At 32.2% G+C, this 17,004-nt stretch overlaps 1 protein-coding gene across 1 annotated transcript in view; it reads left to right on the forward strand.

Moving 5' to 3' along the window:
• LOC119644739 (putative uncharacterized protein DDB_G0271606) overlaps positions 1-2,501 on the forward strand; it is a 63,111-nt gene extending 60,610 nt beyond the window's left edge. Inside the window, exons 2-4 of the mRNA XM_038044458.1 lie at positions 167-615; positions 1,642-1,749; positions 1,945-2,501. Coding sequence (XP_037900386.1) covers positions 167-615; positions 1,642-1,749; positions 1,945-2,352 — 965 coding nt within the window. The 3' untranslated portion in view covers positions 2,353-2,501. The remainder of the gene's footprint in view (positions 1-166; positions 616-1,641; positions 1,750-1,944) is intronic.
• Positions 2,502-17,004: the final 14,503 nt, after the last annotated feature.

The following is a 17,004-nucleotide window of genomic DNA, read 5'->3' on the forward strand; positions in this document are numbered from 1 at the left end:
TTTTTTTGTTTTTTCTATATCTGCTTTATTTATTTATTTATTTATTTATTTTTTTTTTTTGATTTTGAATATATTTCTAAATAATTTTTGTAATTTTATTCTATATATTATTTCTATTAATTTCTGATTTTCTAATATACTTTGCATTTGAATTTTTCTTTCACAGAATTAAATTTATTCCTATTTATTCTCTGTTGTGCCATATTCCTACAAACAACGGAAGCCATACCGGTAGCAGTGCCAGTACCGATACCAATACCTGTTGCTGTACTTCATGGTACTTCGAATTCTGGTCACCATATTATATTACAAACGCCTGTTTATTGGCCCCGTTATTATCAGACGACATTACAAGTTACCCAGCCGCAACAACAACAACAACAACAACAACAACATCAACAGTTACAACAGCAACAACAAAAACAACAACAACAACAGCCTTTAACGCAGCATCATATTATCTTTCATCATCATTTGCAATATCATCATTTGCATCAACGCGCCGTTAATAATCCGGACAAAATGAATTATTGCACCGATGAAATGATTTTTAAGAATATACGTAAACAAATGGGTTCATCTCTGCAATACATTAGAAATCTATTCGATGAATATGTAAGTATTACACTGTACGTTGTATTCCTCTCTACGAATTAATACAAATTTATTTTGCCTTTATTGAGAGCATAGAGATGAGTAATTGAGTAGCAGTAATTAACTCTCATCTCTTATTTACATAAATTGCTTTAGCTAGCGCCTGTGTTATGCTTGCAATGAATGCTGGCTTTATAGGATTTTCGAAAACTATTCCTTTTAATTTTTTTTTTCCCAAGGGCATGAGGATGAAAGCAAAGGTTTATTATATACATATAAAGAATAACTTTTTCATCAATTGTTGGTTTTTCTGTGGAAAAAATTTGCAATACTTGAATAGTAATTGCTTAAGGGGATTTTCTCTGTGCTTTGAAATTTTAACGAGCGTTTAGAAATACGCGGGTATTTCACCTTAAGCACACTCACGATTTTTCCACCCATCATGAACGAAATGCAGATATACTCGTTCTGTGGTTTCGTTTGCAACACTTGAACGACATCCAGTGAAGATCCACAGTTCCGATAAAATTTAAAGCATATTAAAATATTTAGATGACACTTAGAGATGCATCTTGCTTTGATCACAAAGGCATTGACATTTATATAAGATCATGAAATATAGAAAGACGCAATATTTTCAAAAATGGAACGATTCATTTGAGTATAATCTGAGTCCTTTAGGCACACGGTCAGCCCTTTTGGCAGTATATTGTTGCAACTGTTTATATAACAATAATTAAGACAAAATTAAACGAAATTTTTCCCATACAAGTCTTAAATCGATCAAGTTTGAAGAAGTTCAGTATTTTTTCGCTTCAAAATATTACAACAAAAACCAACAATCAATGATAGTAGGCCTTCACGGAAGTCACAATCATTTCTTCATTCGTTCAATATTTATTTGAGAGCTATCTTCTTCCCATTAGGCTCACTATTTTTTAGATGAACTACATGTATTAATGAATATTAAAAAAAAAAAAAATACCCTCATCACTTGTTTTTTTTTTTCTTCTATTAACCGATTTTCTATCATTTGTAACATTTCAGTTAAGATCACGTGAAGGCAAAACTTATGAAGAAATGTTGGAATTGTGGAGATTACATGATCTGGAAATTCGTTATCCACAACGAAAAGTTATTAAAACGGACAATGAGGTAAACGAGAAACTTTTCTGTTTGTTCTCATCATCCCGCCTTCCTATTTCAGTTTTTTTCTTTTTTATCTCTCTTTCTCTTTGTCTCATTTCGTCCATCTGTTTCTATCTTCATATGTCCTTTTAAAGATTTATTATATTAATTAATGAATATTTTATGTTAATTTTTTTTTTTTTTTTGTTTTTTTTAACTTAGCTCCATACCGAAGTACTTAAGTTTTATTTAAATCTGCATACGTTCGAGCAGCTAATAGCCGATGTTATCGCCGATGTTAATGTAAATAAAACGAATATTGAACATGGTGAAGAGTATTCGGCTAAAAAAATTATACAATTCTTTGATAAACTTAAAAAAGAAGTCCGTTTTAATATTCAGGAAGCGGAAACTGTATTACAAGATCTCACCATTGAAAAGCCTAACTTGGAGGAGAATATCGTCGATTACAATAAAACGGTTAATAGAAATACGCGGGATTTCTTAATAGTTCACAAATTGATTGAAGAAATTAAACATGTTTATGAATTGGTTGAACTATACTGTAACAATAATAATAATAATAACAACAACAACAATAACAGTCATAACAGCAACACTGATGAATAGATGGCTAAGGGCAAATAAAAAAGAAGCCTAAGAAACATTATTTTAAATTATATTAGATAAGTATTAGAAAACCAATCCAATCCATCCCAAAATATTGAAAAAAAAAAAGCTAAATAAATAAATCTATAATAAACCTATGTATATATATATATATATATATATATATTTATATTTATATATATATATATACATATATATACCATGTAATCAACCCGGCAGAGACAAATCGAAAAGATAATATATTTTGTCTACAATTAAGAAATGTTGATGTTTTAAAGAAATCAAACGCAAATGAATTGCAAAACTGGTTTCATTGTAATACTTAATAATAATAACGATGATTATGTACTTGTATTAATAGATATTTATATCCTGAACATAACATATAAACAGGTAACGATTTATACATATAAACTGTTATTCATTTTATGACTACCCACACTATGAAGCTTCATGCGAACATCACTTAACAAGCATACAAACGTGCAACAAACACCTTAACCCTGCCAATCGTCTAATCTATTCCCAAATCCTCTTAATATCCAGTCACTTTTCACCTCTCCATCTACCTATCCTATCGTCTTATATCCAATCAATCATCTTCAACTCCTTTCTATTCTGGTATAATTTCAGCTTCTTATCAACATCTTTGTAGCGACATAATATCATTTTCATTTGTTGAATCGTCTTCGATTTCATACCTTAAGTCTATTGGCTATCGTCTCGATCATTTCGTTATCCTATTTGCTCTATCATTCCCACTTTTCTAGTATATCTACCCTTTCCTCATCACCAATGCTCCCCTCGGTTTGTACTTTTTGCCTTATGACGTTTTCGCGTTTTCCACTGCTTACCTTTTTTCAAAAAACTTAGTTTCTTTTTTTTTTTTTTTTTTTTTGACACATTCTTCTCTTATCTGTACTCTTCATCTCCCGTAATAATAATATAATAATTCAAGGTTTTGTGAAATCGCAAAAAAAATAAAAAAAAAATAAATAAAAAAAATATCTCTTCGATACATTCTATGATTTATTTTGTAAATGATATTTGCATGTTTTCGTCGCGTTCGCTTCCACTCTATATCACTGTCATCTACGTCATCGAATATTAAGTGAACGTAACATAACGAACAGGACTCGTTTTTTATATTGTCTTTTACTCCTTCAAGTCACACATGAATAATCACTCATTTATTATTAATCGTACTTAATAATCATTTCGATGAAATACATTCACGTTAATGATATGATGATGATAATATTATTAAAAATGTTTATGTTGTCAGCAATTTAAGAATGATCAAACGATTTTGATTAGTGTGTAACAACGATAATTATTATTATTATTATTATTATTACAATTATTATTTTTTAATTAGACAGATAAACTATTTAATTTATTGCAATTATTTATATAAAATACTTTAAATTATTTGATTTGAGAGTATATTTTTTATTATTATTATTATTATTATTATTTTTATTTTATATCTTGTGTTCTTTTAGCTAAGTTTTTGTTTTCTCCTTAATATTATTTATTTGCCTTCAGATAATCGTTAGTTCAATTTTATGAACTTTGCTTAAGAGGCCAATAATTCTACAATATTCGTATAAAAAACACGCGCTTTATTTAATTCTCATCTTTGATTGAGAATTCCATTTCTATTTAGATTTTTGCATTCATTCCTTCATTCATTCACGCACACATACATTCATTTAATCCATTTTACTATAATAATATTATAATAATCTATAAATAATACATATGTCTGTAATAAAACATTGACTAAATACATATTAAGATAACTAAACTAGATATATAAATAGTAAAACAAAACAAAATCACAACAACAAAATTTATGATATAATAATAAATAGATCAATAAAAGCATTTAGAAAAGTTTTATTTGTTGTCGTTTCATTTAGCCGCAGTCCGCACCTATTATATATTATATATATATATATATATATATATATATATATATCTCGCCTTTTATCCTAATCTATTCTTATATAATTAATTATTATGTTAATTATGGTCAGCTTATGCCCTTGAAGTGTGACGCCTCTCTGCCTTGCATCTGGTTACTTGAATGGATCAATGAATCAATTTACGCCGAAGAAAGGGTCAAATCTTGTGCCTATTTTTTGATAAGCATAACATTCGATTAGTGTCCGTCTTTCTGTCCTAACGATTGCAAAGCTTGAAATAGGGAGTTCAAAGCTTAGCACTTTTACTTTTTCTTGATAAATGAAGATTAAGTTTGAAAGGGGGGTGCAATCTGCCACCAAATAAACAGACAATAATCAAATGATCATGACTTACAATTTATGAATATTCCGCATATATTAATTTAAAAATTGTTACAAGCTTTGATAATTAACAAAATTTTCAAGTTTACAAGACGATTTCAGATATCGAATCGATTTATTTTAACTTCATTATGGATTCTCCAAGTCAAGTCTCTCTTGCCATATAGCCGACTTGGAGCGCGCAATATTTGATATTCATTCAATATATCGAACCAAGATATGTCGAGATATACAATAATGAGCGATGTTAAGCGTAGGTTGCATTCGCCTGATTATGTGCAGTTTTACGCTGAATTTTTAAATATCCATAGATGTATATTAAAAATATTTGTATTTTCCGCGCTCAATATCTTCCGTTCGCGATATATTTACACATTAATATATTTGCTTATTTGTTTTTGTGTAACATATGTTGCAAGTCTTAACATTTTATAGTTCAAGTTGAGCAACAGATAGAAGGAAAACGAACTTGAATTGCTTAGGTGGGATACTTACAGATGCTTTTTGCTTGTCGTTGTACACCTTCGACGCGTAAAATCGAATTGAGATGAGCTTAGAATTAATTTTGGATTCTTTATGTTTTGCTTGTCCCCTCGGGCAATGCAAAGCATGAAAGCAATACCGTTAGGTTATTTGAGATGTTTTGCATAACAATAACGGTTGTTTGGATTTATACACGAATAATATACGATATTATAGCGCCTGTGTGAAGTGCTTAAAATAAGCACTTGTAAGGTTTTTCTTTTTTTTTTTTTTTTTTTTTTTTGGGACTCAAACATATATCGATGGCATTGTTAACAAATTTAAATATGAAAGCTAATTTTTTGCGGTTGTTGTGAAAGGGTGAAAAAATTTATTGTTATTTATTTAAAAATTTTAAAGAATATGTTACGAATACGCTTGCATTGAATCAAATTAATATTGCGCATGCGTCCTATTTTCTTCTTTTTCCCCCCCAAATGAATTCATTTTATGGCCAAGAAGATGTCGTTTCGTTTCTTTGTTAGTCGACTATATATACCTATGTAAATAACGTCTTATGTATTATTTTTGTTTCGAGTCGTGTTTTTTTTTTTTTTTTTTTTTTGCAATATTTTCTCAATGAAATATTGTTATTTCTGTAGTTTCTCTCACAAAAGAGAGCATTTGGATATCTCTTTGAGAATTTCATTAATATGAATTTCTCTTGATATGTTCAACAAATATTTATTGTTTATTTGTATGCGTATACATGCTTGTACAAACAGAATATATGATAATACATATACATATATATATGATTTGATATATAAGCACACATATATAAAGGTAATGAGTGATTTTTTCATATATTAAATAATTGACCAATCGTGAACTTCAATTAAACTAATACTAATACAATTTATGCAATCAAGGAACGCCCTCGTGCTTTTATGTGCGTGTGTATATTAAAATGAAAGAGAAAAGGAGCACGCTCTTAAATTAAATCTCTCTTTAACAATACTCAGCGTTATGCGATTGTACACACACACACACACATATATATATATATATATATATATGAAAGTATTTCACAACATCTGATGCTATCCCATTTCGTTGTAAGATAAATTGCATGGGATTTTTTCTCAAACGTATTTCGCAAGGTTTTGATATTTAAAAGTTACTTAAATTGTATTTACACTGATTTTTATCTGGATTGGAAACTTGCGAGAAAAATCCCCCAACGTTGAGATTCTTGTTGTTTTCTGACGTAAACTTTAAGTTATTTATTAATAATAATACATGATTTCTTCATACCCACTAGCAGCCGGTTATATCTACTTCACTATTTCACATTTTTGTAACATAGAGAAATACCCATCAAAAACTGCTTATATGCATTCTTGATAAGCGTAAAATTGAATTACGTACGTCTAACAGTCAACTTGTCGCTTGATATGTTTGTGCCATTTTTCTTTCTCAAATGACGCATTATAAGTAAAATAAAAAAAAAAAATAGAGAGAGTACGTACGTACGTCCTCGTTACATCAAAAAGACCAAAATTCCAATTCCACCAATTTTCCATATAAGTCAATTTTTCCAACAAAACTAACCTCCATTAGTTGGTTGATATTCATTATTTTCCGGATTGGATTCGTAATTTGTTAGGTACGTAGACCAGCTTTATCGACAATATGTCGCTAAATTCGAGATTTTGAGAAATTTGTCGAAAAGTCAAAATTGATGTACGAACGAGTTTGTAATGGCGCGGTGAGAGAGAGACCGAGAGATACAGAGAGAGCGCTGTCTTCTTTTTGTTTCGCTTCTTGATAAAAATCAGCAAAGAAGAGAAACTAAACTATACGACTTATTCGATATTTGAAAATATCCTACACCACTTTTCGACATATAAGGATATGTTAACTTTGTGCCAATGCATGCAGTGTTTTAAGGACTTGAGACGAGTTCACCTTTTGAGCTTGTCTGTCCGTCTGTCCATCTGTAGCTAGTGGTGGGTTACAGCCAATAATTCTTTTTTACTTGTTCTTATAATAAGTTTCTCTTTAAACGCTTAAGAAATATTTAATATTAAGTCACCATAGCATAGATACAATCGCTTCTTAATTCAAATGATAGCATGTTCTACCCACATTCCATAGAAGTCGATTGCGCAAATAAAAAAGAGTTATATTCTATTTTGCGGCTAACCTTAGATGCCTACCATTACCTTAAAGAATTTGTCGTTTTCTTACGAATATGTCATTGGGATGATCGGCGTATTTTCTGTCTTAGATCTAAACAATATCGAACTTAATAATAGATGTAACTTCTTTGATTTCTATTACAAAAAATTCGATCTGCACATGTCGATCAACCAGTCCGAAACTATCTAGTCGGTATATATCGGAGCGAATTTCGTATTTCTTTGAATTCCAGCGGCTTGGCCGTTGTTAGGGTTGTTTGTAAATAAATACTGCCCATTTTTATGGTTAGTTGGTTTATAAAATCGACTCAAGACTTTTTTTTATAATTTGTTATTAGACTTTTGGTGACTAAGAATACGGACAACAAGCTCATGGACGGCCAGGACACTAAATTGAATGGGAATATTAAGTTGAAATGACGCGATTACACATGTTTTGCGGGATTTCAAGGACGAATCAAATTTCTATCATTTTTATGATACTTATGCGCCTAGAAAACTATATTATAAATTGATAAGACTGAGTTTTGTGACGATCCCGACAATTCTTAAACTGAAGCTATATGGGAGCATCGCCTTCTCAAAAGTATATATTCTTTCGCGATTAAGTTGTGAATTTTTTTTTTTGCTTCCAACTCACTAATGCGCTATCATTTAGTCAAGGTCTAGTAAATACTTGGAGTTTTGCAAATTACACAAATTTAATTTTAATATTCAAGATTGATATAAAAAAACGAACAAAGCAATTGGTGAGAGGGATATACTAAAACAACCGTAGAGCCAGGTTAAAGATATTTTGACTGTAATATATAGCTGGGTTCAAGTAAACATAATCATGTACATCCATGGAAGCGTTCAAAGATGGTAAATTAATTGCAATTAGAGGTAAAACACAATTATATAACTGTAATTATAATATTAGTCAGCGACATCTACTGGCGGAAATGATGAAGTAGTGCGACGACAATCAGTAATCGGTCCCGTTCGCAGGTTACAAACATTATTAAAACAACTAAGAAGATTATAGTCGGCCTACATAGGCGATTACGTACGTTACACCACTTCGCCCACTACAGTTATTCATTCGTTTTGGTAATAATGCACCAGAATCGACCATAATTTTCATGAAAGTTCGCATATTGGAAGTTTGGATCTTCGCTCCGTACAAGGATTTGCGTTTCGTGATCGCGCCTATATATGTTAGGGTTCATAAAATAGACCTTTTCGCTCGAACGCTATCATCATAAACTATTAAAAATTAAACCCTTTTTCGTGGGGTTTACTACTCAGGAGATATCTTATATGGAGTGGGGCCAAGAAATAAACCCATGTGGTTTAAATTAGGTCCAATTAATTTTTTCATTTAATGATTGTCATGAGCATATTTTAATCACAAACCTATAACGATTTTTCAAAATAATGTGTTATATGGAGAGTAGTCGAAAAAGTGGACAGGTCCGAGTGATTTGTAGTAGCGTTCGTCCTTGAAACAAATTATGTAATTGTACCGAATTTCATCAAAATATTTTAAAAATTGTGACTGGTAGCTTGGCCAACAATAGGCAGACGGACAGACCGACTTTGATCGTTATAATAAAAGGTGGATTTACCTTAAGGTCTTCAACGTGTTGCATATACCCGCATTAATTTAATACAGCCTGTAGCGCCAAGTGGTGTAGAGTATAAATAACATAATTATTGATCTTAACGGATCAAAGACCGAGCTATTTAAATCTCCTCGGCATTCTTCAAACGATTAGTTCTTTTTATTTATTTATTTAGTTTATTTTTTTTTGGCTTGCATTTACTTCTGACATCGCTGTCGAATGTCATATCACTATCTTCAAAGGGGTCTGTTAAGAGAGATTGATAATATCGATCATTAAAAATTGCAATGCCTTGAATTGTGAATTGATCTACAATAATATTATGCGAAGTGGGCGTTCCTAACCTACCAAAAAAAACCGTATAATGAGTTTACAACAAATTCTGTTACCTAATTATAATCGATGGATTTAGAAATTTATCGATTATGAAATTGCATGAAGCAGTAAAAAGATGTTTTGGCACGCTTCACGGCACCCTTCGGAACATCATCTTATTGATATCATAGATCGTTTATGTATTTAAATCAATTAACCAATTGCGATTATAAACCTCCTGTTAATATAGGAGAATATCGCTTAGAATTCTTATTATAAAATTTTCTCGTCTCATTATTTTCGAAAAGTTACGGGCCGAAGATGATAAGTTGGGTAAACAGTTGTGTTTTTTTTTTTAGTTTGTAAATTTTACCCAATACAACGAGGATGGTGAGCTCAATGGGACAATTATTATAAATAGTTTTTAATTATGTTCGGCCTTTCTGAGCATAAACTGATCAAGCTTTAACTACGAAACGCTAGCAAACAAGTCTCCTCGCCAAGGACGCTAAAGTATCAAAGTGAGTTTCTAGTTCGTTTGGACGGTTTGACTTGAAATTTTTAAAACCACGAATAGCTTCAGTTATGAGTATGAATTTTTAAAAACTACTTATTATTCAGTTAAAAAATACATCTGTAATTTTAGTCAATCCTCGTACATGAATAATTTTATTAATTTCCGATTTAACGCAAATGTTCGCAAATGTTAATATACTTAACACATTGATGCGATAATACGTTGTGAGCAATTGTCTTAAGAAGAAGCGTACATGAAAGGGAATAGCTTGCGCTCATTTGTAACTGAGCTGTGAATGATGTTACAAAACGTTAACGTAACCGACATTAAGTCATCAAAGCAACATCCTTTTAGATCATATTCAACACATCCATCCTAATGGTATATACAAAGTGTAAGTAAGAAGCGAAGGCAATGCAATTAGTTACGCCAATATCTTGTCGATGTAAACTCGAAAATTGTGTGAGAATGAAAATATTTGTAATATTAAAAACCCAAGCAACAAACATGACTTGGCACTAATTGCAAACAAAACACAGGAGAAAATAATCTTCTTCTATTTTTTTGCTGCCTTCTTCTTTTTTTTTTTTTTTTTTTATTAACAAAAGACCAACAACATGAGCAGAAAACCTGTAACTATGGTATCAAAATATTTCGTTCATAACGAATTGGTAAACACAAGGGAAAATTACTGCTGGTTTTCTATACAAACATATGTGGTAACGTGCATGACCAATGTTTAGCAACAGCGCATAGACGTTAATATAAGACTATATAGACATTTGTGTCCTGCCGAGTTTGCACTTTTGTATACCGACAGCAGCAGCAGGAGCTCATCAAGGGCAATCAACCAATGATAGTGTTGTTTGTTATATGGTCGTTTTTTTCGTTTACACCTATACACATAGGCATACATACACACCCACGCACATTCATATATACACATATATGTGGAGAGAGAGAGAGAGAGAGAGAGAGACAGAGAGGCAGAGAGAGAGAGGGAGAGAGAGAGAGGGCGGTAGGTGAAGGGGACGGGGAATAAGTGAGACGATTAACTAACCAACTTAAATAAAGAAACTGCAAGTTTTGATATCGTGACCAGGCTGGTCTTGGGGGAATGGGAATGGGGAAGGGGAATGGGAGGAGGGCAGGAGTATAAGAAATTGAAAAATTTCATTATTGAGTTATTTTGTACTTTCTTTCATGTTCTCTTTGTCCTTGATACGCTACCTCCGACTCGACCGTAAAATATATTTTCTATTAATTTTCATTATTGTATATGTACACACACCCAGCTTGCTTATTGCAAATAAGACATTCGTTGTCCTTATTGTTAGTAAGTCTGCCATTTTATTGCGACAACTGACTGATGTAGCAGCTTGAACGGCCAACATCAAGAAAAATCGCCTGCTGTTAACAATTTTGGGTTCGAATATATTTTTTTTTTTTTGGTTTTAGGCTTTGGTTTGCTCAATATACATACTCATATACGTATATGTATATGTATATTGTTTACCTATGCATATGATGCACATACCTATACATACGATAAATAAAACGGTTGAAAATGTGGACGTGACAAAGATTACCAACAACAAGTTATGCTTTCTATTAGAAAGCAGCCAAATACACGCACCAAGCATTCATGTACAATTTAACACAAAGTTGTTTTAATTCAGACAATAGTCGGCAATTAAAATAGTTTTTTTCTTCTATTGTTTCTCGTATCCTGTGTTAAGTAAAAGAAAATACATAAATTTATTATGTGACACTACATTATTATTACGGTACTTTAAAGACAAAAGATTTGGGAAAATATTCGGATGCTAAGTATTTTAGAACAAATATTTTCATCTTTTCTCGTCTTCACGAATAATAATGAAATGTTGACTTTTTTCTTAACTCAACTTGCCCATCAATAATTCACACACACACACACACACACACACACACACACACACACACACACAGTTACCGGACCACCCAATTTTTAGCTAATGCTAATGACTACGTATCTATCCAAAGGTGTCTTAATTTTTTTTTGTTTTTTGCTCGTAATCACCTGCTGAGTACTAAAGCAACGCACGCACTATTATTTTGTAACTTTTTCTTTTCTTTTTTTTTACAAATGTTTATCTATTTATTTTTTTTTATTTTTTATTTATTGCTATTGTTGCTCTAATAGAGTGGTCTTGCAATAGAAAATGAATAAGCTAAATATATGAAAACAAGAAAACCTTTCGTACTCTCTGAGGGGGAACATCAGTGTAGTAGGCTTAAAAAAGAAAGCATTTTTTGGCATTTTTTTGGCATTTTAATAACCGCATAGCAATACACGAGAAAGCTGTAAAACGTACCTGTATTAAAGAAAAAAGTTTTCTTTTAAAAATGGATGGCAACGCATGAGCCATTCACGCGTAGATCTTTAGCTTACGGAATTCCGCGGCATGTGGTGTAGTTGATGTAAATTGCGACCGATTGTTGTGTGAATAGCGAATATTTCACTTAAAATTCAACTTCATTTTTTAATCAAAAGGAAACTATCCTTATATAAATATATATATATAATTTAAAACGGAAAGTAAAGATTGCAAATTTTTGGAGTTATACTGCCCGTCATTTTGAAAATTCATGTTTCGAAAAAAAACGTCTCTAAAGCTTCAAATACCCATGTATGGCTATACGATTTGCAAATGTGTAGTTTTGACGAAATGAAAGTTTTGCACAATCGCCTGCCCGATTTTTCATTAGTCTGTCCACCTTTCTATGCAACAGATTGTGCTACAAATTTGGGGATGGATGCGATATTTTAATTTTTCTTTTATTTGCTTTTGCATAATTTTATAAGAGCCATCTAATAACAACAGATTAGAGGCCGATCGACATGTTTGCAAAGAATATCTTGAATTTTTGACATGGAGATAAGTCAAAATTCTCAATTTTTGTACTTTGTCAGACCAGTGTCAAGGTAGGTTGATCTTCCTAGGCAAGGTTCTAAAGTTATATCATCCGTTATTTCGTTACGCTGACTAAGAATATGTAGCGTATTCAATTTGCACTACCACACGCCACATAAGTAGCCGAGTCGATAAGAACCGCGACCAACGAGTCAATGTTCGCTGGTTCGAATATCAATGCGGTTTACTCTGATCTTAGCTACATAAAACTGCGGCGAGTAGGAGATATCCTCTAAGTGATTGGTCATATAAAAAGAAAAAAAAAATCTCTTTAGTCCATATATGAAAAAAAATTGCACATATAATGTAGACCAGGTAACGGGTTCGAAAAGGACTAGGCTCGTATGATTTATATAGTATAGAGCCAGCTTTAATTAAGAACGAAAGCAATTCTAGCTTGAATATAAGAAATCTTTTATTATCAAGATTGGTATATAAAGCTACGATTTTTCAAAATAGCTAAGCCTCGGAAGAGCGACATTTTTATCATTAAAGAATTTATCACGTTTGCGACACGTACGTGAACCATATTCGTCAAAGACTGTTAACGCTTATAGAAACGCTTGAGAAACACGGCATTAACGATAATCTCTACTAAACGCTTCAACAATTCATTACTCTATTGTTTAGATATTGTTTTTTTAGTGAACGTTTCCGTTATCACTGCTGGATATACCATAAGGCTAAAGGCATTTTGATATAAGATTTGATAAGGCATTCGCTTAGTCAGATTTATACTGATATTGCCTTTAATTGTCGGTACGCAAATTCATGAACAATGAAATCGATTAGATTTGCTCGATATAGGTTTAGCTTTTTTTTCCCTCTCTCTCTCTCTTTCTCTCTCTCTCTTTCCTGTATATATATGTGTGCACCTAATCTCTCATATTCATTTTTCGATTCTTAATAGCTAAGTGATGATAGTTTTTCTATAAAGTGTTGCGCTTTGTATTGCATCTCAAATCGAGTACCGTCACTTTCAAAGCCATGACGGCGATTTTGAACAACCTGTTGCAATTGTATGCATTTAAAAAAACCCATACTGGCACTTCTTTGCTAGATCTTTAACGCGAAGTAGCGGCTCTGGGAACATGCAAAACCCGTTTGCATGAATTCTTCACATTGTCTAGAGACTTTCGCATTTTCGATTATAAAGTCTCTTAGTTGTTAGTAGAAAAAAAAAAAAAAAAACATTTCAAACATTTAGCAAACCTAACATGGAAACTATCAAGTTTTTGCATATATCTATTTCTACTAAAATGGGTCTAACTGCCACAGTCGCAAAAATGAAGATAAGAAGTTGAAAGTGGGTTTAACCATTCCTCGATCTGTTTCAAGAATACGCTCGTTTGTGCCAGAATATATTGGGCATAAATTTGAACTAAAATATTATTGTTAATAATGAACGGGTCAACAAGCCTATCGAGGTCATTTTGTAATAGAAGGCGGTTGCAAGTGGTGCTGGCGAATGGGATCGAACGTTGTAGATGAAAATGTGAAAAAAATTATTTGGTGTTCCTTCGAGGTTTTCTCGGCTTCTAATCTGTTATGGACGTGCACGTAGATCGCAAGGATTTTTTCACCGTCGAGCAATGTCTATCTCACATTTTAGCATCTTATCGTCATTTCTGCGGCAGCGGCAATCCGACAGATATGATGGACGAAATTGCTCCTTTGCGGTCGAAATTGATATATACAAATATCATCGCCATCTCGAGATGCAGATTAGCTAAATAAAAATAGATTATAGTTATTTAAAGATTTTTTTTTATATAAATAAAAACTCATTTTACAAAATTTAGACTCTTTACTTGCCTTTTAACCACTTCTCTCTCATACCGATCCAAGCGCTAGTTCTAGCATTAAATCTACTTTCAGTAACTTGGAATTTTTGTAAGGACCTTAAAGAAAAATTCAAAAGTTTTTAACATTATCGTTCATTTACAGAGTATGCGCAGCTTTTTAGGTTTTTTTTTTTTTTTTTTTTTTGTGAATACACATCGAGGTTATTAAAGCGATCAGATGTTTCGCTGTCGGAAAAATTCTTTTAATTTCAATAGATGATGTTCTCTTACTTGGTTTTGACTTTTTTCTATATATTTAATTTGGGTTTCCCCGCAATCACGTGGGTTTTTGCGTGCTCCCTCTTTTTCTATAACTTACAAGCATAACTACAGTTTAGTTTAACGAATACGACTATCAACAAAGGAGATAAGTGATTATATATGTTGTTCAGCCGGACGTTATTTATTAGGTAACATATGAAGTCAGTTGATATGTGAAAGTATTGCTGTTGGGTTCAAAGATGACGTATGAGACTTTGAGATGAACTTGCCGCTCAGACACCACAATTCTTTTCGACGTTTATGCGTAAGAAGTGTAACCAACGGATTAGAATAAAAGATAATCCATCCCTTCTTTTTTCACTTAAACTTTCAAAATGCACTGCGCTAGCAACTATGAATCAAAAAATAGTGAAGATGCTAGTCTCTTAAAAGCAGGAAAGTATGTAAGCGATAACAAGATCTTTTAACCGAATGAACATATATCAACGAAGCATGTTAAAACGTTTGGGGAAAATTCACTGCAAAGAAAAAGATTTTCATATCTGCAGTGTGCATCTCTGCTGAAACCAAGCTCCAAGGTTAATCTAGAAGGCAACAACTAACATTGCTCTTCGTGTTTTAAGGCGCAAAGGAAAAAAAATTTTTTTTTTTTTGTTTGTTTTAGAAGGGTACAGGCGGATTGATGTGCAAAGGTGTTTAAGTTAATAGTTTCTTCAAGAATTTACAAAAATTTTCACCATTAGTGGTAATTATATAAATCATAAACGCGGTTGTAAAGTTACATCGAAGGAAATTGCATGATTTGAATGATACGAATATAATAGCAGAACCGAGAATCATACGGAATGGGTCGGGATCTGGCCAGATTGAATGTAGCGAATCAAAGCCAGAGTGAAAAGGAGTGAGAGAAACACGGACATATGTAAATAGGATCGAATTAAACAGAACGTATTCGAGCAGAATTAAAAAGATTCGAATCGAAAATGGTCGAATAGAATTCTCGAAGACCGAATATATTTAATCGATGGCGTGCAGTTAGTCCATTGTGCGTAGTCCAGATTTTTGTCTTTGCTAAGAGATGGGCTACCTTTCGACTCTGTTCGGATTTTTGGCAGGGTAATCGATAATTGGACTGACATAGGAATATGAATGAACAAAATGAGTATAAAAACTAAACAAACATAATTAAAAATTGAAAAATTTTCCTGTTACCATTTGTCATGTGTACATGTATGTGTATAAAGTTGAAAGAAAATTACTATATACAAAGTGTGTTGTAAAGAATTTCAGAGAAACAGTACAATTATATATTTTTTTAAGGACACGAAAAGCTATCAAAGAAAACCTATTTAATTAGCGTCTTCAAGGCGATTATTGCCGAAATTCTTCATGTACGTAAGGCAACAAATCGCTACGTAACGAAGACAAGAAATATTGGCCATCTTCAGGGCGCTCATTAAGCAGTATCAAAGCTATGCAAAAAGAACCTAACAAGCTTAAGCAGGATTAAACGATCTAGGATAAGATAGAAACGGGTGAATGTGATGAGGCAGAGAGGAATAAATAGCATCAGCATAGAGGAATGAAACAGAATGGAAAAGTATTCATTAGTAGATTAATCAATCAATACAATATTGGGTCAAAGAATCGCGATAATTATTAATTAGTCATGCTTTCAATAGAATGAATAAACTTTCACTCGCTGTGCTTTTCATATTTCGATTTTCGATTATCTAACAGGATCGGGTAATCAATCTCTTCTGTTGCGTGCGGTTTTCGTTAATTCGGCTTATATTCTTGTCTAGTGATTATTCCAAGTTCTTCTTAATCATATATCGTTACCGTCGACCTGGTTCAATACTTTACAATTGTAGTATATGTACGTCCTTTCACGTATTACGGTCTGAGTGATCTGTGCACTACTATCTCTTTTAGAGTTCGTCTTAGAATATTTCTTTCATAGGCAAACCCGCAAAGAACCGCTGTCTCAAGATCGTTCATCATTCTTCATCCTTATATTGTTGTATTGTAATGTATTTTATGTTTTTATAGAATACATATATATATAACAGAAAAAAAAAAAAAAAATTATTGCAATGAGTAATTTGCATACACTTGCGAATTGAAGGAGAAAGGATTGCATTACAAAATTTTGGTTGCGTCCAGATTTCTGAGTTAAAAATGCCATTTTTCTACATCAACGTGCCTACGC

Source organism: Glossina fuscipes, unplaced genomic scaffold (assembly GCF_014805625.2).
Source record: "Glossina fuscipes isolate IAEA_lab_2018 unplaced genomic scaffold, Yale_Gfus_2 0, whole genome shotgun sequence".
Classification (NCBI taxonomy): domain Eukaryota; kingdom Metazoa; phylum Arthropoda; class Insecta; order Diptera; family Glossinidae; genus Glossina; species Glossina fuscipes.